The sequence below is a fragment of the Leucoraja erinacea genome, chromosome 4 (assembly GCF_028641065.1).
Source record: "Leucoraja erinacea ecotype New England chromosome 4, Leri_hhj_1, whole genome shotgun sequence".
Classification (NCBI taxonomy): domain Eukaryota; kingdom Metazoa; phylum Chordata; class Chondrichthyes; order Rajiformes; family Rajidae; genus Leucoraja; species Leucoraja erinaceus.
The window spans coordinates 99,842,737-99,869,095 of NC_073380.1; the positions used below are offsets into that span (position 1 = coordinate 99,842,737).

At 43.3% G+C, this 26,359-nt stretch overlaps 1 protein-coding gene across 1 annotated transcript in view; it reads right to left on the minus strand.

Moving 5' to 3' along the window:
* LOC129696726 (sperm-associated antigen 1-like) overlaps window positions 1–26,359 on the minus strand; it is a 112,657-nt gene that overhangs the window by 37,485 nt on the left and 48,813 nt on the right. Inside the window, 5 exon segments of the mRNA XM_055634861.1 lie at window positions 1,775–1,927; window positions 5,341–5,440; window positions 7,380–7,808; window positions 21,805–21,946; window positions 23,449–23,555. Coding sequence (XP_055490836.1) covers window positions 1,775–1,927; window positions 5,341–5,440; window positions 7,380–7,808; window positions 21,805–21,946; window positions 23,449–23,555 — 931 coding nt within the window.

Here is a 26,359-nt window from a genome sequence, read left to right on the forward strand (position 1 = left end):
CACCTCCGGAGCACCGACTGCAGTGGTCCAGGTGTCAAGAAGTGCATGTGAACCTCTGTCACACCTGGAAGGGTTGCTGGGGTCCCTGGATGGAGATGAGCAAGGTGGTGTAGGGATGTGATGGTGTGTGGTGGTGAATGTGGTGTGGTGGGCCAGTGGGCGGCGCGACCAACGTCGCAGAGGCCTCTGCAGTCCGTCTGTTTTTTTGTTTTTTTTGTCCCATTGAGGGTATAGTTTGTAGTGGGTTTTTAAATGTGTTTGTGTGGGGGGTGGGGGGGGTTGGGTGGGGAAACTTTTAAATCTCTTCCCTGTACGGGGACCCGACCCTTTCCCTGTCAGGTCTCCGCTGTCGTTGGGGCCTAGTACCGTGGAGTGGCCTCCAACCGGAAAGACCTGGGGCCTCAAGTCACTGAGCTGGCGGAGTTGCGGACCTACCATCGTGGAGCTGGCCGGCTTCGGAGCGTGGAGGGCTGTGATGGCGTGCTGCTGCGCCCCGACTCCGGTGGATGGTGACACCGGGAGCTCGCGGGTCCCCGGTGGGAGACTGCTTTACGGAGCACCAGCAACAGCAACTTCTCCCGCCCAAATTGCGGGGTTGAAAGTGACCTGGAGCGGGGCCTTACATCGCCCGGCGCGGTTAAACAGCTGCGGGACTTGCTAGCGCCCGCCGGGGGATCCAACATCAAGACCTGGAGCAGGGCCTTACATCGCCCGGCGCGACTTTAAATGGCCACGGACTTGCTAGCACCCGCCGGGGGCTTTGACTTTGACATCGGGAGAAGAATGGAGAGCAGGGGAGAGACAAGACTTTGCCTTCCATCACAGTGAGGAGGAGATTCACTGTGATGGATATTTGTGTAAATTGTGTTGGTGTGTCTTGGTTCTTTTCTTGTATGACTGCAGAAACCAAATTTCGTTTGAACCTCATGTGAGGTTCAAATGACAAACAAATGGTACTGTATTGTATTGTATTGTATTGTGTAGGGATCGGTGTTAGATCTCCAGCATTTACAAGGAAAGGATCTGGGGAGGGGAGCAGTTTTGGTGGGAAGGGGTGACTGAACCAAGGGGTCGTGTAGGAAGTTGATCTCTGCGAAAAGTGGAAAGGGGAAGAATGGGAAGATGTGATTGGTGATGAGATCACGTTGAAGGTGACACAAATGTCAGAGAAGGATGTGTTGGATGCAGAGGCTGGTGGGTTGAAAGGTGATGACTAGGGAACTCGCGCCTTGTTCCATCTGGGGAGAGGGGGAGCGGAACTGGGGAGGCATGATTTATGGACTGACCAGGTATCCCAATGACGACAAGGAACTAAAATTACTTGTGGGCATGGAAGTAACACAGTTTCAGAGGAAATACAGGTAGAGAGACCTAGTAGCTCCATGCATGAAGGCAAGGGTGGGCGGGGGAGGAAGAAGAGAAGAATCAAGATGGCTAATATATAGTGAGAGAGAAGGTGAAAGGAGCTGGTAGGTGTGAAGCAGAAACAGATGTGGAGCAAGGTTAGAGAAGGGAGGGGGGGGGGGGGGGTGGTGGAGGTGAAGGTAGACAAAGGGAGGGAAAACCTGGGGAGAGTTGGAAAGGAACTCAGGGCTGTGGGTTACCAGAAATGGCAAAAAATCAATGTTTATACTAATGTGTTTAAGCTACCCAGGCTAAATGTGTTCTTTGTGTGAATGAATTTCTCGGCCAAAGGTCATTTCCTTTGTTGTCTATATATCCAATTAAAATAATTCTCTAAATATTTACATTTATCTAATACAATTGTTCCTACCTGTTCACACTGTCATTTGCAACCTGGAACCTAGTATCCACCTGAAGGACTGTTTTATAATCCACATAAGCTTGTCGATATCGCTCTAGGGAATCGTAGGCCATAGCTCGTCGCAAAAGAGGTTTTATAGAAAATGGTTGCAGCTCCAAAGCCCTAGGAAAAAAAAAATACACTCTCTTTATGGGATATTTCAGATGTCCATTGTGATGTTCCATAGAGAATATAAGAAATTAAAGGATAATTTTACTCTTCATCAAAAATGTTCCACACAAGCATCCTCCCGCTCTTCATTTAATCTCATAACGTCACTCCCTTTTTCATATGTTTGTTCAACTAAAATATAGCCATATGTAAGATATTCTACCCTCATGTCACCACACCTTGATCATCACTCACTGCCTTTCCTACCACAAGCAGAGACTCCAAATAAGCTCTCTCTCACTCCTCGCCAATCATGGAGAATCTCTCTCCACACTTCCCCTTCCCTCACTTCCTGCCTAGGTGAAAAAAAGAGAACTGCAACATCATTGTAACAGTAATTAAAACATGCAAAATGTATAATCTATAAACAGAAAAGGCACTTGAAATTTTCTTTGGAACACAGACAATTCAGATTCAATAACATCTAAATACCATTTCTGCATGGCAGTAATAGCTTTGTCTCCTAACTCATTAATAAAATCTTTCAATTACTATATTCTCTGTGTTTTTTTTGCAGGTTCTATAATATCGTCTTTCCCTTCCCAGTTCAACCTCTGCAGCTTCTGTACATTGTTTAATTTTCTCTTTTATCTGTTTCTATAATACTTTCTCATCCTCCGTTCTGTATACTCACCAAATCTCTAATTCAGTGGCATGCTTAATCCATTTTGCCATACCTGCTTGTTTCTATTTTCCTGCTGTTTTGTCAATGTTTCAGTGCTATTGGTGAGTGTCCACTATAATCCAAGTAAGGGATTACTAAATAGTAGAGTATCATTGTATAACTAGTAGAAACAAAGAACTGCAGGTGTTGGTTAATAGGAGTAACGCAGCAGGTCAGGCAGCATCTCTCGAGAACATGAATAGATGATGTTTTGGATCAAGACCCTTCACACTCGTGGTCTGTAATCCAGAAGAGTTGAAGGTCCCGGCCTGTTGGCAGCTGGGGGAGGTGTGAAGATCAGCAGAGTCATTGGTCACGGCCTGTGGGCAGCCAGAGCACAGTTATTATCTAAATGGTGGCCGATTGGGAAAGGGGGAGAGATGCAGCGAGACCTGGGTGTCATGGTACACCAGTCATTGAAGGTAGGCATGCAGGTGCAGCAGGCAGTAAAGAAAGCGAAATGTATGTTAGCTTTCATTGCAAAAGGATTTGAGTATAGGAGCAGGGAGGTTCTACTGCAGTTGTACAGGGTCTTGGTGAGACCACACCTGGAGTATTGCGTACAGTTTTGGTCTCCAAATCTGAGGAAGGACATTATTGCCATAGAGGGAGTGCAGAGAAGGTTCACCAGACTGATTCCTGGGATGTCAGGACTGTCTTATGAAGAAAGACTGGATAGACTTGGTTTATACTCTCTAGAATTTAGGAGATTGAGAGGGGATCTTATAGAAACTTACAAAATTCTTAAGGGTTGGACAGGCTAGATGCAGGAAGATTGTTCCCGATGTTGGGGAAGTCCAGGACAAGGGGTCACAGCTTAAGGATAAAGGGGGAAATCCTTTAAAACCGAGATGAGAAAAACTTTTTTCACACAGAGAGTGGTGAATCTCTGGAACTCTCTGCTACAGAGGGTAGTTGAGGCCAGTTCATTGGCTATATTTAAGAGGGAGTTAGATGTGGCCCTTGTGGTAAGGGGATCAGGGGGTATGGAGAGAAGGCAGGTACGGGATACTGAGTTGGATGATCAGCCATGATCATATTGAATGGCGGTGCAGGCTCGAAGGGCCGAATGGCCTACTCCTGCACCTAATTTCTATGTTTCTATGTTTCTATGTAAGGATCAGCGGTGGCAGTTCCAGGTGCTGGGTCTAGAAGCAGCAGAGGAACCTACGTGGGCCAGCGTTGGTGATAGTAGGACCAGCCTGGAAGCAGCCGGGGAGGCAGTGCGGGCTGTGGGTGGTGTTGGCAGCCCGGCCTGGCAGTGAAAGTCAGTCGGTTGGACCTAGAAGTGGCCGGGGTGGCGTTGCAGGCCGGGGGTGGCTTTGGCTGAGGCTGAGGAGGCAGTGCTGATCAGCATCTTTAAGACCTTTCTTTAAAATTTGTGGTATGCGACTGAAATTAAGTTTGCTGCATTTACAATTTTATTACTATGGCATTGAACTAAACTGGTTTCATCTTGTCTTAACTTATGAAACAAATGTTATCTTTATACTTGAGCAAAAAACAAGCAGATGGAGGAACTCAACGAATTAGACAACGGAGGGAAATGAACTGACAACGTTTTGGGTCAGGACCTTTTTATGCAGTCTAAAGAATGGTCCCGATCCGAAACGTTGTCTGTCAATATTGCCACAGAATTGCTGCCTGAACCCTGAATTCCTCCAGAAGCCTATTTTATTAACTCAAGATTCCAACATCTGCAGTCCTTCGTGTGGCTATTTTCTTTATACTTTCTACAATATTTGCATTATTGGCCAAAAATATAGGCAATTGTGCTATTCCCAGAAAGTTACATCTCTCGGAAGGAGTTCCTAGAATCATGACCATTCACGCTTAAAGAAAGGCAATATATTTTTACGCCTGAAGATGTGTGCAATGGAAAGAATTTGCAGATGATTTAATCCCAAGCACTTGCTGCACTTATCCTTCAGTGTATTGGAAACCACTCACAATTCAGCTGGCCAGGGCATAAATGACTGCTCAATTTTACCGTTTAGTACTTTTGGTGCAGGTCTGCATGCTGCAAGAACATCACAATCTTATAAATGATAACTGAAATTCAAAATTATGAGTTGCATGATTTCCTATCTTTTATTATCCATGAATGGTTTTTTACATACACATTACGAGTACACCAATAAACAATGTTTACTTTTTTATTCGTAGTCAATTAATTTGAGTTAATATAAAGAAACATGAATGTAAAATAACACAAAATGTATTAATTGCACACGCAAACAAGTTAAAGTCAAGGCTGGTTCTTTTGGAGGTGATGAATTCTGCTGGCTTTTGTAGGACGACAATGAGAGGGAAGGCAGCAACAGAGCCTCCTACCAAATGACCAATCTGCCTGTCCAAGCTATTTTACTCCAATCAGTGCTTGTTTGGCCAGTTACAAGCACATTCATTTGGCCATTCATTTACTTGATTAAAGTATGGCTGATACTGATACTCCCCTCACAACGTGGATCAAGACAGGGATTATGGTTTTAAAGATGCCTAGGGTTGCTGTGACTCACGAGATCCCAAACTTAATACACGAGATTACACTGCTTGATATAACCTTTATTGTGATTCCAGCATGGAAAATATGACATAACAATGACTTAGGGCAATTGTCATGGCTTAAATTCTATCAATATCTATGAAGCTATGTGTTAGTCCATGACAAAAAGCCTATCATAAATAGCATTATACTCACATTGTACAATCCTTTATACATTCATTGCAATTTCCATCCTTCAAGTGGCATGCTGCTCGATTTGAGTGCAAGATGCTTAGTTCTTCTGGGCAATCCACACCTTACAAGGAGAGCACAAAAAACTGCATTTATTTCCATTTGTTTCTCTTTTTGTGAAGGTATCGACTTTGCCTAATTCCATATTCATTTCAATTAGCTCTTTTGACAGTGGAAACCATCATGGATGAATTTGGTTCTTCTTTCACCAACTTAACCATATAACCATATAACAATTACAGCACGGAAACAGGCCATCTCGACCCTTCTAGTCCGTGCCGAACACATAATCTCCCCTAGTCCCATATACCTGCGCTCAGACCATAACCCTCCATTCCCTTCCCATCCATATAACTATCCAATTTCTCATAGACATTTTCAGCAAAAGAAGTAGGTAGATCATTAGTAATCCTTTCTCTTGGCCACTCATACCACTCTTATTGGTCTCTTGCACAACACACACAATTGAACCTAGGGCTTTTTTTAATGGGCATGACAATATTATTAACTACAGAATCATTTTGGCAATTATGGCAATTTATTTATTACCAAGATCAGTAAAGAATTATGGGGAAAGGAAATATTCTAATTTCCCCTCGCATTAATTGGGTTTTGAAGTATATTGTTTTAAAAAATCAACTTCACAATGTGTGACACAGCAAATTAGCATGTCAATCATGACATAAGAAAACTCAAAATGCTGAAATCTGCAGCAAAAAAACAAACTGCTGGAGGAACTCAGCAGTGGGGGAAAATGGACAGACGATGTTTCGGATTGAGCCCCTACAACTCGACTCAGACAAAGATTTTGTCAAAGTGAACATACCTTGAAGAGACCTTGCAGTGGGCAGTAAAACGGAGACACAGGAGATTCTAGATGCTGGAATCTGGAGCAAAAAACAAACTGCTGTCTAGATGAAGGGTTACAACCCAAAATGTCAATTGTCCAGTTCCTTCCACAGATACTGCCTGATCCACTGACTTCCTCCACAGTTTGTTTTACGCCATAACTTAATATGTATTACTGAGCTACCCATCCACACAGATTTATAACATGTTCCTACAAGCAAGTAATTCACTGGTTTATAATAATTATAATAGTCGAACTTCAAACAACTCCACCCCAATTTAATATCACAAATCTTGAGCATAGTTTCAAGTTCACCTCCCCATGATTTGTTTTTCCCTTGAAGCAGCTGCTAACTCGCGGTGAAATTAGATCCAAAAAGTAACAGTAGGCCCTCGGCCTACATGATGTCAATTCATTATAATTACTCATTAGTTTTTCCTCCAAGATGGATATGGATAGTTAACTACCCAGCTAAATCTAATTCTTTCTTTATTACATTTCAATACAGGTTGTAACCAACTAGCATAAAACTTTACTTAATTTTTCCCCTTTTTAACCTGGAGAATCCAGTCACGCCGTCCTTACCACAAAGTAGATATTGTCTATTGTCTATTGTCTATTAAACGTGGGCCTACTTGTTAGCATATAATTGCTTCACTTTGTTTTTTTAAAAATCAAATCTAGAGTACTCCTGATGACAGATGGCTAGAGAAACAAAAACACATTGCACATGTATACGTAACACCTGGAACAAATGGCCGTGTTTTTACTGTATTTATTCTACAGTAAAACTATATATTTACTGAACTTCCTCAGTAAAACTATATATATATATATATACTGTACTTCCTCTTAACAATATTCTGCCTTTGCTCTATGTATTGAGAATACCAAGGGCAAAAATAAGATATAAAATCTCCACAAAAAAAATGATTTGCTTTATGATTATGCAATTTTGATTAAACCTAACCATTAGAAAACATTCATTGAATTTACACTATGAATGATAAAAAGAGTATTTAGAAACAAATCCATGTTATAACATCCGAGCATGAACACACTTTACTCCTACAATTCTGCATATGTGTCTAGGATGAATGCAAATATATATGCAGTGTGCATCAATCAATATATTAAAAGGCCACTATCATACCTGATTCAAACAGCTCCGTCATAGCTTTAGTGTATTTCAGCATTGCATCTCCAAACTGCCCATTCTTGAACAGCTGATTTCCTTCGCTCTTAAGCTTTGACACTGAAGTGGGCAGTGTCCATGGGCTGTCCCCTGCTTTCTTTGTCTCTGAACTGGACAGAGGGGTAAGAAGCTGGCTGGAGTCAATTCTCAGAGATTCTTGACCTTCGCTTGCCACTGAAACTGTAGCATTCTTGACATTTTGACTTTTAGTTTGATCCGATTTCCTCAGTGCTGTTACATGATTCTTTTTCATGCTTTCTTGTTCTGCAGCATTGCCACTTTTCTTCCCTTTAGTTTGACTAAGTCGACTAGGTGAACATTTTTTCTGTGCATTCCCCATGGCAGCTTTTGGCTTTGATGTCTCTACATTCACCGGTGTACTAGAATCTAGGAGGAAGTTCACATATTACAGGCTAGATTGCATCAGTGGAAAGAACTACTGCAGTTTTTAAGAAGGGGAAGGTAAAGAAATTGCATCAAAAGCTTAATGGGGCAACAGCAAGACATTCAGAATGAAAACGATGTCAAAACTATGAGACCTTCAGCAAAGTTTACAATCAGTTGATCTGCAAAACAACGTCACAAATGTAGTTAATTTTCATGAAATGTAAAAGCAGCACTTACCTCAAAGTCAGCACTGGCAAGGAGCTGTTTGTTAAATTTCTGGTGAGTCAACTGAATGCAATGTAAAGAAATTACAAATAAACCCAAAGAAGATCTTAAGTGCTTTGGCAAATACTGCAAGATCTTTTGCCAATGTATTTATTTATTAACACTTTGACTACATAAAATTTCTGTAGAAAGTATTTTCAGATGAGTATGAATGCACATTATAACAGTGGAATAAAGGAGCTGAACTGATTATTGCATTTGCAGTAGAACAAATAAATCTAAATTCATGGTACTCAATGAATAAATCAAAATGAAGACACAAAGAACTGCAGTTGCTGGAATCTTAAGTAAAACACAAAAGTGCCGGAGTCACTCCGAGAGTCGGGCAGCACCTGTGGGCGGAATAAATAGGTGATGTTTCTGATTGGGACCCTTCTTCGACTGATTCCAGTAGGGGAAAGAAAGCTGGAAAAGAAAGGTGGGGTCAGGACAAAGTCATAATAAGTGGTTAAAGCTGTGGAGGGTTTGTTTGGCAAATGGGTGGAGTAAGTGACAAAGGCTTGAGGTGAAAATGAGACAAAATGGTGCCGGATACGGAACTGAAACAGGAATAGGCCATTTAATCTCGCCTGCCTGCTCCATCATTCAGTAAGATCATAGACAATCTTTTTCCCTGCCTGTCACGCTGAACTCCACCATTCAATCTGATCTCTGCCTCCTAATCACATTTTCCTGCCTTCTCCCGATAACCCTCGACACACATTCTAATCAAGAACTTGTCTAACTCTGCATTAAAAATATCAACTAACTTGGCCTCCACAGCAGGGCCGGATTTAGATGAAGAGAGGCCCTAAGCTGTTCCACTTGTGAGGCCCCTCCCAATCCCCCACCCCCACGACTAGAGGAAGATGGTCCACCAGATTGACACCGATTTGCAGCCGAGCGTGGCCAATGAGATAAGGGGCTGGAAAGCTGCGCTATTTATTTATTTATTTATTTATTGCCAGTGCTAGTGTCGAGTTATTGACTTAAAACACTATTATTCTGAAATGAAATGAAATGATTCAATTTATTGTCATTGTCAGTGTACAGTACAGAGACAACGAAATGCATTTTTAGCATCTCCCTTGAAAGGGAGACACAGGGCGTCGCGGTGTGCCCGCGCCTGCCGCCGTAACATTCCATTACAGGCAAAGGTGGGTGAAGTGTCTTGCCCAAGGACACAACGACAGTATGCACTCCAAGCGGAATTTGAACCGGCTACCTTCTGGTCGCCAGCCGAACTCTTAGCCCATTGTGCTATCTGTCGTGGATGGCAAATGGAGGGCAAGGAAAATTACTGAAGGGTTGTTTCGAGACTACAGTGCGTTGTGACAGTTCTGCTCTCTGTTCTCTCTCATCTTGACAGCCAGAAGGGGGGCTACGTGAGGATGCTGTTCATTGACCAGTTCAGCCTTCCAGACGATAGTCCCCACCAGACTTGCTGAGAAGCTGCTGGAACTGGGGCTCAACACCTCCCTGTGTGCCTGGGTCCTGGACTTTCTCACCGCCAGGACCCTGGTAGTCAAGATGGGAGGGAATACATCGAAGTCCCTCACCCTGAGCACAGGATCCCCCCAGGGTTGCGTCCTCAGCCCCCTATTGTACTCCCTGTACACACATGACTGTGTGGCTAGGTTCAGCTCCAACTCGATAATCAAGTTTACTGATGACACTGTGGTGGTGGGCCTGATCTCAGACAACGATGAGAAGGCCTACCGGGAGGAGGTGGCTGATCTAGCACTCTGGTGCCAGGATAACAGCCTCCTCTTGAACATCAAAAAAACTAAGGAGCTGATCGTGGACTTTAGGAGGGCACATCATCCGAGGACGTACACTCCATTGAGGATAAATGGGGATACTGTGGATAGGGTGAACTGTTTTAAATATCTGGGAGTCCACATCTCTGAGGATATGACATGGACATCACACGCTGCAGCACTGGTGAGTAAGGCAAGGCAGCACCTTTACCACCTCAGGCAATTGAGGAAATTCAGAGTGTCTCTGAGGATCCTCCAGTGCTTCTACTCAGCGGCTGTGGAAAGCATCTTGTCCGGAAATATCACGATTTGGTTTGGGAACTGCTCTGCCCAGGACAAGAAGGCTCTGCAGAGAGTAGTGCGTTCGGCCGAACGCACTATGGGAACTTCACTCGCCCCCCTGCAGGAACTATACATCAGAAGGTGCAACTCCAGAGCCAATAAGATCATGGGAGACCCCTTCCACCCCTGCAATGGACTGTTCCAGCTGCTAGGGTCAGGCAAACGCCTCCGTTGCCATGCTGTGAGAACGGAGAGGATGAGAAGGAGTTTCTTCCCAGAGGCCATTAGGACTGTAAACTCCTATCTCACCAAGGACTAACTTTACTGTACCATTCTACTGCTTTTTTTAAATTGCTGTTTTTTTCCGTTTTCTTTCCTCCCACAATATGTAATATGTGAATATGTGATTCTGTTCCATTCTGTCTGTAGGTTGTTTGTTTGTTTGTTTTTTGCACAAAGTCCGCGAGCATAGCCACTTTTCATTTCACTGCACATCTCGTATGTGTATGTGACGAATAAACTTGACTTGACTTGACTATGTAAGAAAGGCCTATGACAGTGTCAAAAATATTATATACCTTGCAGGGCTCTCACTTAATTTTTTTTCTCTGTTGTCAGCCAGGCAACCTTGGCAGCTTTTAAGTTGCCAAATGACAGTTTAGGTGGTCATTTAAGACGGCTTGCATGACGCGTGCAATAATGTGCTCGGACGAAGTGCGTAGTTACCAGTCGGAATTATGCTCAATGAAGCATTCACATATCATTTCTGCTTCAAATAGTCACAAACTAAACATTCACCAATCAAGACATGACATGCAGCAAAATTATATCACAGTATCAACTCTTTTTACACATTGCAATTAATGCAATTTCTATTATTTCTTTCCACTTCCAAACAAAAATGTTTTTGGATTATTCAGCAATATGATCAACCTCGGTGAGACCAAGTGCAGGCTTGGCGATCGCTTCACACGACACCACCACTCAGTTCGCAATAACCAACCTGATCTCCCGGTGGCTCAACATTTCAACTCTCGTTCCCATTCCGAATCCGACCTTTCTGTCCTGGGCCTCATTAATGGCCAGAGTGAGGCCCACCGCATATTGGAGGAGCAGCACCTCATATTTGCTTGGGTAGTTTACACCCCAGCGGTATGAACATTGGCTTCTCTAATTTCAGGTAGTCCTTGCTTTCTCCCTCCTTCCCCTCCCATTCCCAGCTCTCCCACAGCCCACTGCCTCCGCCTCTTCCTTTCTTTTTCGTGCGCCGCCCCACCCCGCCACCACACCCTCACATCAATCTGAAGAAGGGTCTCGACCTGAAACGTCGTCTATTCCTTTGCCCCATAGATTCTGCCTTACCCGCTGATTTTCTCCAGCTTTTTTGTCTACCAATGGGATCCCACCACTGGCCACATCTTCCCATCTCCTCCCCTGTTGGCTTTCCGCAGAGACCACTCCCTCCGTAACACCCTGGTCAATTCGTCTCTTCCCACCCAAACCACCACCTCTCATAGATACATAGAAAATAGGTGCAGGAGTAGGCCATTCAGCCCTTCGAGCCTGCACCGCCATTCAATATGATCATGACTGATCATCCATCTCAGTATCCCATACCTGCCTTCGCACCATACCCCCTGATCCCTTTAGCCACAAGGGCCACATCTAACTCCCTCTTAAATATAGCCAATGAACTGGCCTCAACTACCTTCTGTGGCAGAGAGTTCCAGAGATTCACCACTCTGTGTGAGAAATGTTTTTCTCATCTCGGTCTTAAAGGATTTCCCCTCTATCCTTAAGCTGTGACCCCTTGTCCTGGACTTCCCCAACATCGGGAACAATCTTCCTGCATCTAGCCTGTCCAACCCCTTAAGAATTTTGTAAGTTTCTATAAGATCCCCCCTCAATCTCCTAAATTCTAGCGAGTACATGCCGAGTCTATCCAGTCTTTCTTCATATGAAAGTCCTGACATCCCAGGAATCAGTCTGGTAAACCTTCTCTGCACACCCTCTATGGCAATAATGTCCTTCCTCAGATTTGGAGACCAAAACTGTACGAAATACTCCAGGTGTGGTCTCACCAAGACCCTGTACAACTGCAGTAGAACCTCCCTGCTCCTCTACTCAAATCCTTTTGCTATGAATGCTAACACACCATTCGCTTTCTTCACAGCCTGCTGCACCTGCATGCCTACTTTCAATGACTGGTGTACCATGACATCCAGGTCTCGTTGCATCTCCCCTTTTCCTAATCGGCCCCCATTTAGATAATAGTCTGCTTTCCTGTTTTTGCCACCAAAGATAACCTCACATTTATCCTCTCCTGGCACTTTCCCTTGCAACCGCAGGAAATGCTACACTTGTCACTTTACCTCCCCCCTTGACTCCATTCAAGGACCCAAACAGTCTTTCCAGGTGCGGCAGAGGTTCAACTGCACCTCCTCCAACCTCATCTATTGCATCCACTGCTCTAGGTGTCAGCTGCTCTACATCGGTGAGACCAAGTGTAGGCTAGGCGATCGCATCGCTCAACACCTCCGCTCGGTCCGCAATAACCAACCTGATCTCCCGGTGGCTCAGCACTTCAACTCCCCCTCCCATTCCGAATCTGACCTTTCTGTCCTGGGCCTCTTCCATGGTCAGAGTGAGGCCCACTGTAAATTGGAGGAGCAGCGCCTCATATTTCGTTTGGGCAGTTTACACCCTAGCGGTATGAACATTGACTTCTTCAATTTCAGGTAGTCCCTGCTTTCTCCTCCCCTTCCCAGCTCTCCCTCAGCCCACTGTCTCCGCCTCTTCCTTTCTTCTTCCCAACCCCCCACCATCACATCAGTCTGAAGAAGGTTCTCGACCCGAAACGTCGCCTATTTCCTTCGCTCATTGATGCTGCCTCATCCGCTGAGTTTCTCCAGCATTTTTGTCTACCCATTCGCACAAGTTCTATCCCACTTTCCTCACCAACTCCCTACACATTAGGGGCAATTTTACAGAGACAAGTTAACCTACAAAGCCAATGTGTCTTTGGGATGTGGGGGGGATTAAACTAAAACCACTACAACCAGAGGGAGTCTAAAGAAAGGTCTCTACCCAAAACGTCACCCAATTTCTTCTATCCAGAGTTGCTGGCTGCTCCATGGAGTTTCCCCACACAATTAAAGCATGGAATAGTCTTCACCCTACCATAGTTACCCAACCAGTTGCAACTAAATTTAAGGTACCCCTTTTTCCCCCAAGAACCCATTTTTGCTTAAGTCCAAGTCAAGAGTCAAGATAGTTTTATTATCACGTGTCCCAGATAGGACAATGAAATTCTTGCTTGCTGCAGCACAACAGAATATGTAAACATAATACAGAACAGGACATAAAAGTTCAGTGTGTTTATATACCATAGACCATATATATATATACACAATAAATAAACAGATAAAATGCAATAGGCTGTTATTGTTCAGCCCTCCACCACCTCCAGTTTAAATTCCATTTAGAATATTCATGGAAGACCAGGAAACCAGAAGCAAGAGTTACTCCAGGAAGTTACTCCAGATCCAGGGTCAGGGAGTGATTCTGCGTTGGTTTTCAGCAGTCGCAGCTAGGCGGCGACCGGACAGCAATGGCGGCCAGATCTCCCACAATTCAAAGCGAGGGAGAAAGTGCCCAGCGCCGACCAGTTGCCGTGGCAGTGCGCATGCGCAGGGCGGCCGATTATGTACTGGCCGTGGTTGTGCGCATGTGCAGGGGGGAGGATGTGCTGGCCATAGCAGTGTGCATGTGCAAGGCGGCCTGCCGTGTCTGCGGATGAAGAGCAAGCGGAGAGCGGAGAACCGGCGGCCTGGACACGGATACTGATGGCGGGCGGAGACGGAGATTGACAGACAGAGAGAGAGAGATAGAGATAGAGAGGGGCGTCCAGAGTTGAACGACAGGTGTCCTTCCTTGGCCGGAGGCCGCCTAGATTTTGAGGCCCTAGGCTTTAGCCTATGAAGCCTAGTGGTAAATCCGGCTCTGCGAGGCCCCCCTAGATCTAGAGGCCCTAAGCTTAAGCTTGTCAAGCTTATACGTAAATCCAGCCCTGCTCCACAGCCCTCTGTGGCAAGAGTTCCACAGATTAACTACCCTCTGACTAAAGGAGTTCCTCCTCACCTCCTTTCTAAAAGAGCGCCATTTAATTCTGAGACTTCTGGTCCTAGACTCTCCCACCAGTGGAAACATCCTTTCCACATCCACTCTATCTATGCCTTTCATTGTTTTGTAAGTTTCCTCTTCAACCTTCTAAATTCCAGCGTGTAGAGGTCCAGTGCTGTCAAACGCTAATCATATGCCAACCCACTAATTCCTGGAATCATTCTTGTAATCTCCCTCTCGACCCTCACCAGAACCAACACATCCTTCCCCAGATATGGGGCCCAAATTTGCTAACAGTACTCCAAATACAGCGAGACCAGCATTTTGTGGAACCTCAGTGTTACATCTCTTATTTTCACAACTACATTAGTGATTTGGATGAGAGTATAGATAAGTGAATTTGCAGATGATTTCAAATTTGTGGTTTCATGGACAGTGAAGAAGGTGGTCTGATATTTACAACAGGTTATAGATCAACTGGGAAAACGGGCAAGGAAATATAATTTAGCTTGCATGAGTGCGAGGAGATGCATCTTGGGTAGTTAAACCGGGGCAGGACAAATTAATGGCATGGCCATGGGGAGTATTGAGAGATCTAAGGATGCAGGTGCATAGTTCCCTAAAAATGGCAACAAAGATAGACAGGGAGGTGAAGAAATACTTGCTTATAGCATGTTTTCCGTCATCAACCGAGGCACAAGAGCTGTGATGTCACATTCCAGTTATTAATAACATTGGTTAGGCTGCACCATTATGTGCAGTTCTGGTCACTACACTGCAGGAAAGGTATGATGAAGGAGTTTGACACAAAATGCTGGAGTAACTCAGCGGGACAGGGAGCATCTCTGGAGAGAAGGAATGGGTGACGTTACGGGTCAAGACCTTGATGAAGGAGGTTGCCTGGATAGGAGGACTTGAGTTATAAGGAGAGATTGGATCGGCTAGGTCTGTTTTCCCTGCAGTCAAACGTCCAGTGAATTGGCCTCCACTGCCTTCTGTGGCAGAGAATTCCACAGTTTCATAACTCTCTCTGGGTGAAAAAGTATTTCCTCATCACAGTCCTAAATGGCCTACTCCCTAATCTTAAACTGTGACACTGGGTTCTGGATTCCCCCAACATGGGGAACATTTTTCCTGCATCTAGCCTGTCCAATCCCTTAAGAATTTTATATTTTTCTATGATCCCTTTTCATCCTTCTAAATTCCGGTTAATACAAGCCCAGTCGACCCATTATTTCATCATATATCAGTCCCGCTATCATGGGAATTAACCTGGTGAACCTATGCTGCTCTCCCAGAATAGCAAGAATGTCCTTCTTCAAATTAGGAGACCAAAACTGCACATAATACTCCAGATGTGGTCTCACCAGGGCCCTGTAAAACTGCAGTAGGACCTCCTTGCTCCTAAATTCAAATCCTCTCGCAATGAAGGCCAACATGTCATTAGCTTTCTTCTCTGCCTGCTGTACCGGCGTGCTTACTTTCAGCGACTGACAAGGACACCCAGGTCTCATTGCATCCTCCCCTTTTACTAATCTGACACTATTCAAGTAATAATCTGCCTTCCTGTTCTTGCCACCAAAATGGATAACTTCACATTTATCCACATTATACTGCATCTGCCCACTCACCCAACCTATCCACCCTGCAGCCTCATAGCATCCTCCTCGCAGCTCACTCTGCCACCCAGCTTTGTGTCATCCAAAAACTTGGAGATGTTACATTTAATACCTTTGTCTAAATCGTTAATATATATTGTAAATAACTGGGGTTCCAGCACCGAGCCTTGCGGCACCCCACTAGTCACTGCCTGCCATTCTGAAAAGGACCCGTTAATACCCTACCCCCAATACCAAGTGCTATAATTTTGCACACTAATCTCTTGTTTGGGACCTTGTTAATGGATTTTTGAGAGTCCAGATACACCACAACCACTGGCTCTCCCTTATCCATTCTACTTGTTACATCCTCAAAAAATTCCAGAAGATTAGTCGCATGGTTTCCCCTCCATACATCCATGCTGACTTTGACTGATCCTGTCACTGCTTTCCAAATGCGCTGCTATTACATCTTTAATAATCGACTCAAGCATCTTCCCCACTACCGATGTAAGGCTAACTGGTCTATAATTCCCTGTTTTCTCTCTCCCTCCTTAAAACATTGGCTACCCTCCAGTCCACAGGAACTGATCCAGAGTCTATAGAACATTGGAAAATGGTCACCAATGCATCCACGATTTCTAGGGCCACCTCCTTGAGTACTTTGGGATGCAAAGCATCAGGTCCTGGGGATTTATCTGCCTTCAGTCCCAACAGTGTACCTAACACAATTTCCTGACTAATGTGGATTCCCTTCCCAATGGATCCTCAGTCACCTTGTATTTCTGGGAGATTGTTTGTGTCTTCCTTAGTGAATACAGAACCAAAGTACTCCTTTAACTGGTTTGCCATTTCTTTGTTTCTCCATTATAAATTCACCTGTTTCTGACTGCAAGGGACCTACATTTGGCTTCACTAATCCTTTCCTCTTCACATATCTATAGGAGCTTTTACAGTCCATTTTTATATTCCCCGCAAGCTTTCTTTCATGCTCTATTTTCCCCACGTGTCATAAGTGATAGGAGTGGAATTAAGCCATTTGGCCCATCAAGTCTACACCGCCATTCAATCATGATCTATCTATCTATCCCTCCTAACCCCATTCTCCTGGCTTCTCCCCATAATCTCTGACACCTGTACTAATCACGAACGGGGGAGTGAAAGATTAAATATTAAATATGTCCACAAATTTTCCCATTAGTTGGTCTAGGCTGACTTGGCCTCTGCAGCTTTCTGTACCAAAGAATTCCACAGATTCACCACCATTTGACTAAGGAAATTTCTCATCTCCTTCCAAAAAGAACGTCCTTTAATTCTGAGGCTATGACCTCTGGTCCTGGACTCTCCCACGTGGAAACATCTTCTCCACATCCACTCCATCCAAGCCTTTCATTAGTCTGTATGTTCTAATGCCAGGTCACACACAGTTGGTGGCCATTTAAGAGATTTGCTTTAGAAATGCTTTGTAATCTCCTCCAAAAAACAAACTATTAGAGAAACTGAGCAGGCCAGGCAACATCTGTGGAGGGAAATAGACAGACTTTTTGGGTCGGGACCTCTCTTCTGACTGACAAGTCATCTGTCCTTTTCCCTTCAAGATGTTACCTGACCCGCTGGGTTCTTCTAGCACTTTTTTAAAATGATTTTTGATGCAGACTCGTGTCTCCAAAGCAATCTCTTCTATTGATACTTGAACAATGAAAATTGATCAAATAATGTAACATCTATATCTATTTAATTAAAAAAATAATCCCTTTCTCTTCTGCCTACAATATAATAAGAATTCCCTTGCCTGCATAGTTTGTACCCAATGGAGTATTACTGTTGAAACAAGAACTTCCCATAGGGATGTATCACCACCTATAACATTGAATTCAATAGGAAATATCAGTTTGAGTTATGGAAAATCACAATACAGATGTTTTTTTAGGAAAGCAACCGTTTCATAATGTGGTGATGCACCATACTTCCAACATTACAGCACTCATAGATTCATGGAAATCTACATCACAGAAATGAGATCACATGCACCTCAACCATGCCTACTGTGATACTTATCTATGCCAATCCAATTTCCTGTATTAGGCCTGTGTCCCTTTCCATTTTGAGTACTTTTTATGCATTGTAATTATTCGAGAACTAGTTCCAGATATGCACCATCCTCTGTGTGAAACACATACATCTTAGATCTTCTTCAAATGTTGTCCCTCTTACCTTAAACCTGTGCACTATAGTTCTAGACTTCCCTGCCCTGGGAAAGACTATCCTATCCATGCTCCCCATAATTGTATAAGCCCCTATAATGTTACCCCTCAGCTTCCTACATCCCAGTGAGAATAAACCAAAGCAATCCAATATCTCCCTAAAAGACTACAGTCCTCAATTCCAGGAAATGGTCTGATGAATCTCTTCTACACCCTCTCTATTGGTGCCATATCCATCCTGCAGCATATCAACCAGAACTGACCTTGGATTTCTTAACCTTCTGGATAACCTACAATGGAGGACGATGTCAGAAGCCCTGTAAACCACATCTACTACCTCTGTCTTCATCAGTTTTCTTCGTTATTTCCTCAAAAACCTGAATCAGATTTATGCGGCATGATCTCCCCTGCTAAAATCTCTGCTGCCTCCTCCGAATCAGTTCCTCCAAGTACATATAAATCCTGTCCCTCACAACTTGTCTAATAAAGTTGCAAGAAATCTCAGTCAGAGCCCCAGCAATCTCTCGCCTAGTTTATCTTAGCATCTTGGGATAGATCCCACTAGACCCTGGGAATTTATCTACTAAATGTACACCAATGTTTTAAGCACTCTCTCCTTCCCGATACAGACCCCTCCTTGAACTTTCCAACCTCCACTTCCTTCCCCCTGACTAAATAACATTGAGAAATATTCATTTAAGATCACTCTCCCCTGGCTCCACACATTTAAGACCACGTCCTCTGGCTCCACACATAGATTACTGGTCTTTCCTTCAGTCTTGTGTTTGTGTTATCCCAGATGTTGAAACACTCCTCCAGTGTTTGAACTCCAAACATCAAGATCAAAGTTGAATAGTTCTACGGACCCATTTGGAGTGCATGGATTTCTAAAGAAGTTGTGACCAAAGCAAATAAAGTACTAAATGAGTATTAAAGAGATGAATTTAAACAAATATTTCATTGTCAATTGTTTAATTTCATTTACTAGATAGATGGTGGAAATAGAAACATAGAAATAATTATGGCACCAATGGAAAAGCAAATACAGATCTTCCCCCAGCTACGAACGGCCAACGTACTGGACATATGTACACTGTACCGTACAACAACCTTCTGTACATATAATTGATTAATTTGGAGACCGACGGGATGCATGGGGTGGATTCTCTGGCTGCTGTGGAGCTGCAGGCATCTTCTGCCAGGTGGTAACAGGACATTTCCATCTCCTTTCTCCCTCCACACCCCGGCCACCAAGAGCCACAACCATCAGAGGCTGTACGAGCCTAGTAAAGCTGGGAGTGCCAAGCAAATTTACTTACTCACACATTGAGTCAGTGAGGCCAGCTGGCGGACATTCTTCCCGCGGCTACACGCTCTCCCCTCACAGCTGTTTCTGTGATCCTCTCCCACACAGAGTTTTTTTGTCATTTCCTACTCTTATGAACTGTGTAGATTACGGAACAGTTCTCAGGAACAGAACCCTGTCATAATCTGTGGACTGCCTATAGTAGTACCTGCAAAATGCTTTTAGTAATGCAGTGCCACCCTGTGGAGATGAATTAAAGAGAAACTGAAGCTCAGTTGGTTCGGCTGAGAAGATGTACAAGTTTCAGGCCAACAAATTTTCTTCCAGATTTACCATCATTCCGATCAAATCCTGTTACTCCTTTTTCACCATTAACATTTTCCCTCCTACAATCCTCTCCCAGCCTCATCATTCATCCTACTTAGAAAGAACTGTTGGAATGTTGGAAAAATCGAAGGTAGACAAAAAAGCTGGAGAAACTCAGCGGGTGAGGCAGCATCTATGGAGTGAAGGAATAGTCGACGTTTCAGGTCGAGACCCTTCTTCAGATTGATCTGTACCTGTTTCTGTATCATCCTACGTATCTGTTTCTGGTTGAACTGCTTGCTGAAGATCAGTTCCCTCCATTGTCAATGAAATCACCTTTAAGTCTCTCCCACCCCTTCCCCGCTTCCCCTTTACCCGGGCATCTATATGCTTCAATACCTCCTCTGCTTTATTCCTCTCATGATCCTTGGTGTTCCTTGGATATACATCATTTAGGTTTTTCAGATAAGAAAATGGAAAATATTCTTTAGGCTCCGTATCTACAGAGTGATTTAGGCCATTTGGAAAAATGGGCTGAAAGATGGCAGATGGAGTTTAATGCTGATAAATGTGAGGTGCTACACCTTGGCAGGACAAATCAAAATAGGACGTACATGGTAAATGGTAGGGAATTGAAGAATACAGTTGAACAGAGGGATCTGGGTATAACCGTGCATAGCTCCTTGAAGGTGGAATCTCATATAGATAGGGTGGTAAAGAAAGCTTTTGGTATGCTAGCCTTTATAAATCAGAGCATGGAGTATAGATGCTGGGATGTAATGTTAAAATTGTACAAGGCATTGGTGAGACCAAATCTGGAGTATGGTGTACAATTTTGGTCGCCCAATTATAGGAAGGATGTCAACAAAATAGAGAGAGTACAGAGAAGATTTACTAGAATGTTGCCTGGGTTTCAACAACTAAGTTACAGACATAGGTTTAATTATGTTAGGTCTTTATTCTCTGGAGCGCAGAAGGTTAAGGGGGGACTTGATAGAGGTCTTTAAATGATGAGAGGGATAGACAGAGTTGATGTGGACAAGCTTTTCCCTTTGAGAATAGGGAAGATTCAAACAAGAGGACATGACTTCAGAATTAAGGGACAGAAGTTTAGGGGTAATATGAGGGGCTTCTTCTTTACTCAGAGAGTGGTAGCGGTGTGGAATGAGCTTCCAGTGGAAGTGGTGGAGGCAGGTTCATTGGTATCATTTAAAAATAAATTGGATAGGCATATGGATGAGAAGGGAATGGAGGGTTATGGTATGAGTGCAGGCAGGTGGGACTAAGGGGAAAAAAAGTTGTTCGGCACGGACTTGTAGGGCCGAGATGGCCTGTTTCCGTGCTGTAATTGTTATATGGTTATATGGTTATATGGTTATCTCATATTTTGTGTGCATGTTTTCAGTCTTAAAGAAATCACAAATCTGATTTAAATTTTCAAAACATCATCAAAACAAATGACAAATGAAGTTTGAAATTTCTTGCCACAAATTAAGATTTTAAAAATACATTCAGATCTGCTGCCATTTTCCACCAAAATCCAGACTGACTAACTTATTAATAATCAAAGATTGTGATATTGGATAATGTGGTCATCATCTTTTCCAAATATTCTTAATTTATTTGCCTTATTTGATAACTTGTATCATCGGAATACTCTTAATAATAGTCCGGAAACTCTTCTTCCTCAACTATCTAGAATGTTCTTGATAGTAGGTAAACATTTTAGCCTTTGGGTTGAGGATTGGCATCCACACTGGTGACATAGATTCTGGCAGCTGTTGCCCATTTACTTCAACAAGTTTTCCAAAATATATGAGTTTTGGGAGTGCACAAGACCTTTTGGTTGCAGTTCGCTAACCATACTGGTACAACCTTGGTGATGAACATGATTGGAGAGTTTCTGCTGTGGCTTTAATGATTGTATATCAACCGGGGGAAAAAAATGCTATAACGTCAAACTATTTTCCAGGGGTAAGTGTGAAAACATGAAAGAAACAAACAATTCCAACTGTTTTAGACCATGCCAGTCCATTTGGTTAGAGTAAAGCAAGGCCAGCTTGGGTTTCCATATTAGTATGTAGTGGATATACATCAGGAAAATGCTGAGCAAAAAATAGACTAGGTTCATATAAATCTGACGGCCATACGCACCTTTATTTCTATCTTTATATTTTCTTTCCTCTTCATCATCAGAGTCCTCTACTTCTTTGATAACCATCTTTTTCCCTTTTTTCTGGGATTTCACACGAGGTTTTAAGTTTTCCAGCTTCTGCTCAAGTTCCTGAAGCAAATTCTGCAAATGAATATGTGGAAGGACAGTTAATCACATTGAACTGTTTGCTTTTACTTCCGCAGATGATGCGAATCATCTACATTTTACTTCAACTATCTGTCCGTTGACAATACCCAATCAAACAAATAAATGCAAGTTTCACTAGAACACATTGTAGAAGAAGGTTTACTCGGATTGATGGAGTGATATTATATGTACTGTAGTCCACTAAAGAATTGGCACACAGTTAACTCTAGGCTGTGCAGGAGCAGATGTTGGTTTAAACCAAAGATAGCAGGTCAGGCAGCATCTCTGAAGAAAAGGAATAGGTGACGTTTCAGATCGAGACCCTTCTTCAGAATGAGAGCCAGTGGAAAGGGGAAAGAGAAATATAGACGGTACATAGGACAAATGAATAAAAGATGTGCAAAAAGCAACAATGATGAAGGAAAGGTGGAGCCCACAATTGTCCATTGTTGGCGGTGGGGTAGGTGGTAACAAGTTATACAGACAATAAAACTCAAGAGGACGACATTGAAGCTAGTACGACAACTAGGGTGGAGGAGGGACAGAGAGAGAGAGGGGTTGCAAGGATTTGAAGTTAGAGAAATCAATATTCATACCACTGGGTTGTAAGCTGCCCAAGCGAAATATGAGGTGCTACTCCTCCAATTTGCGCGCGCGCACACACACACACACACACACACACACACACACACACACACACACACACACACACACACACACACACACACACACACACACACACACACACACACACACACACACACACACACACACACACACACACACACACACACACACACACACACACACACACACACACACACACACACACACACACACACACACACACACACACACTCTGCGGGAACTCCTCGCGACCATGAAGGAGACTCACCAGAGTCTCCTGCACTCGACTAAAAAGTCGCTTAATTGGGACAGGCCCTTTAAAGTACTCGGCAACCGGGAGATCATATTGGCCAATGCAGACTGAACAAAGGTGTTCAGCGAAATGATCACCCTGTCTGTGTTTGGTCTCAGCGATATATAAGAGTCCATACTTGGAACACTGGATACAGTAGATGAAATTGGAGGAGGAGCAAGTGAACCTCTGCCTCACATGAAAGGACTGTTGGGGTCCCTGGACAGAGTTGAGGGAGGAGGTATAGGGACAGATGTTGCATCTCCTGCGGCTGCAGGGGAAGGTACCCCGGGAGGGGGTGATTTGATTCTTAGAAGACCTGTTTCCAGAGAATAGTACAGAAAACTTATTGCACTCTCCCAGGTCAAGGATTCCATATTTACAGAACAGTGTTCTGAAATACTGATGAAACCAAACATAATGTAGTGAAGAGGAATTTAGTTTAAGAAAATCTATATTCTTCCTAATTTTAACCATATAATTGTTATGTATTTTGTATACATATTTCTCTCCATCATGTTGTCAAGTATGATTTAGTTCCAGTTCTGTTTCAGACTGAAGAATTCTTCGTTCTTACCTTTGCTATGGAATTATCTGGTTCTGCTTGCAACACTTTCTTCAAGTCATCTATTGCTGCTTGATGCTTGCCCAAATGTTTATAAATAGTAGCACGACGCTGATATGCTGTAAAAAAAATCAATATGATATGAACTATATTAATAAACACTGTTAGAAATCCATAAACTCTGCAGATTATAATGTTGTTATCTATATCATGTTTACATTGATATCTTACCATCAATTATTACTTCATTGCCATCTCCATCAAACTAGAGCTGGACTACCTCTACATAATATTCAATTGCATATACATACATACATACCTAACCCAGGTGCAGATGACTGATTCACCTGTTGACACACCAAAGTCTTTCCACCAACAAGACAAGGAGAATGTTGGAATGCTCTCCACCTGGATGAGAACTCCAACAAGCTTGACGCAATCCATGACAATGCAACCATCACCCTAAGCACTTATTCCCTTCATCAGCGACACTGCAGCTATGGCATGTAGAATCCACATTCTAGTTACCTGCCGTTCTCCCTGTAACTGTGTGAATTTCCCCCAGGTTTCCTCCTCCCAACATGCCAAAGATGTGCGGGTTTGGAGGTTGACCACATAACCATATAACAATTACAGTACGGAAACAGGCCATCTCGGCCCTACAATTCCGTGCCGAACAATTATTTTCCCCTAGTCTCATCTACCTGCACTCAGACCATAACCCTCCTTTCCTGTCCATATACCTATTCAATTTATTTTTAAATTATAAAATCGAAGCTGCCTCCACCACTTCCACTAGAAGCTCATTCCACACAGCTACCACTCTCTGAGTAAAGAAGTTCCCCCTCATGTTACCCCTAAACTTCTGTCCCTTAATTCTGAAGTCATGTCCTCTTGTTTGAATCTTCCCTACTCTCAATGGGAAAAGCTTGTCCACGTCAACTCTGTCTATCCCTCTCATCATTTTAATGACCTTTAACCTTCAGAGTTCCAGAGAATAAAGACCTAACTTATTCAACCTTTCTCTGTAACTTAGTTGCTGAAACCCAGGCAACATTCTAGTAAATCTCCTCTGTGCTCTCTCTATTTTGTTGACATCCTTCCTATAATTGGGCGACCAAAATTGTACACCATACTCCAGAATTGGTCTTACCAATGCCTTGTACAATTTTAACATTACATCCCAACTTCTATACACAATGCTCTGATTTAGAAAGGCTAGCATACCAAAAGCTTTCTTTACCACCCTCAGGGAACTATGAACAGTTATTCCTGATCCCTCTGTTCAACTGCATTCCTCAATTCGCTACCATTTACCATGTACGCCTATTTTGATTTGTCCTGCCAAGATGTAGCACCTCACACTTATCAGCATTAAACTCCATCTGCCATCTTTCAGCCCATTCTTCCAAATGGCCTAAATCTCTCTGTAGACTTTGGAAATCTACTTCATTATCCACAACACCACCTATCTTAGTATCATCTGCATACTTACTAATCCAATTTACCACATCTTCATCCAGATCATTGATGTACATGACAAACAACAGTGGACCCAACACAGATCCCTGAGGCACCCCACTAGTCACCTACTTCCAACCTGACAAACAGCCATCCACCATTACTCTCTGGCGTCTCCCAAGGTTAATTGGCCTCTTTAGTGCATAGGGAATTAAGAAGAAAGGGGGAATATAGAATTAGTGATTGATGGTCAGCATGGACTCAGTGGGCTGAGGGGCCTGTTTCCATGCTGTATCTCTAACCTAAATTAAAACCCATCACTTTTCCAATCGCCTATTTTACTATCTCCTTTTACTTTGTGTACATTTTTGAATGGCTAAGTTCCTGTGTGTACCTTAGAAAGTATCTCTACATTAAAAGAGGCAATGAAATTAGAAACCATGGTAACAAATTATCTTTCCCAATAAAATATACTGTCCCAGATCACCCTGGATCTGGCTCATTCCCCTAAATTACTGTCCATGCTACCTACCCGCATCCACCAACCTGGTCTAAATAAGTAGGGTTGGCTAATCTTGTAATTCTGCTCCTACAGCTTACTCCCCAGACTAGTTCAGTTAAACACCGAGTCAAGCACTGGAACAATTAATCTTTATTCTACCCAAATACAAACAAACTCCCTATACAATACCTAACCACCGCGGGTCCGATCCTTGTCTCTACTCGTTCAAGCCCTTCAGCCTTGTGCGAGCAGACACCTCCAGCAGGTCACACGATCTCAAGTGCACCTCCAGAAGACCGACTCCGACTCTCATGGAGGTCTACTCTTTTATAGGCCATCAGACCCGTGGGGCAGAACTACATGGGGGAGGCAGCCCCTGCAAGTCAATCGCACATATCGATCACATTATACAGTTATTGACACTTACCTAACCCAATTTACAAAGTGCCGCCATTACAATGTTTCTACAGCAGCTTCTAGAAGGAAGTCAGTTAACTAAAGTAATGCAACATTTTCCCAGGTTGTATAAACAATTCAAACAAGGTTTCACACCTTAACCAATCATCAAATAGCAGCACAAACACTCTGCAACATTATTAACAATACCTTTTTACACCCCCTTCTATAACCAATCCCCACTATGCATTTGCAGACCTTCTTATCTCTTTCTGCAAACCCTCATTCATATTAACAAAGTAAGGACATCCTTACCTCTCCTTATCATCAACTTCCATCTAGGGTCCATCTTGCAACTTTCACAGAAAGAGGCCAAGTAGGCCCTGCAAATGCAAAGATCCTCCATTTTGTGACCTCTTTAATTTAGCCAATATTGACAATCTGACCCTCCGTACTCCTGAGTTTCAACCAATGAAAGTGGAGCAGGCTTGAAGCAGCATTTAAGGCTCGTCAGTAGATCTAGTGCACCTTGATGGTCTTTTGACAACTCACTGATGTCAAAAG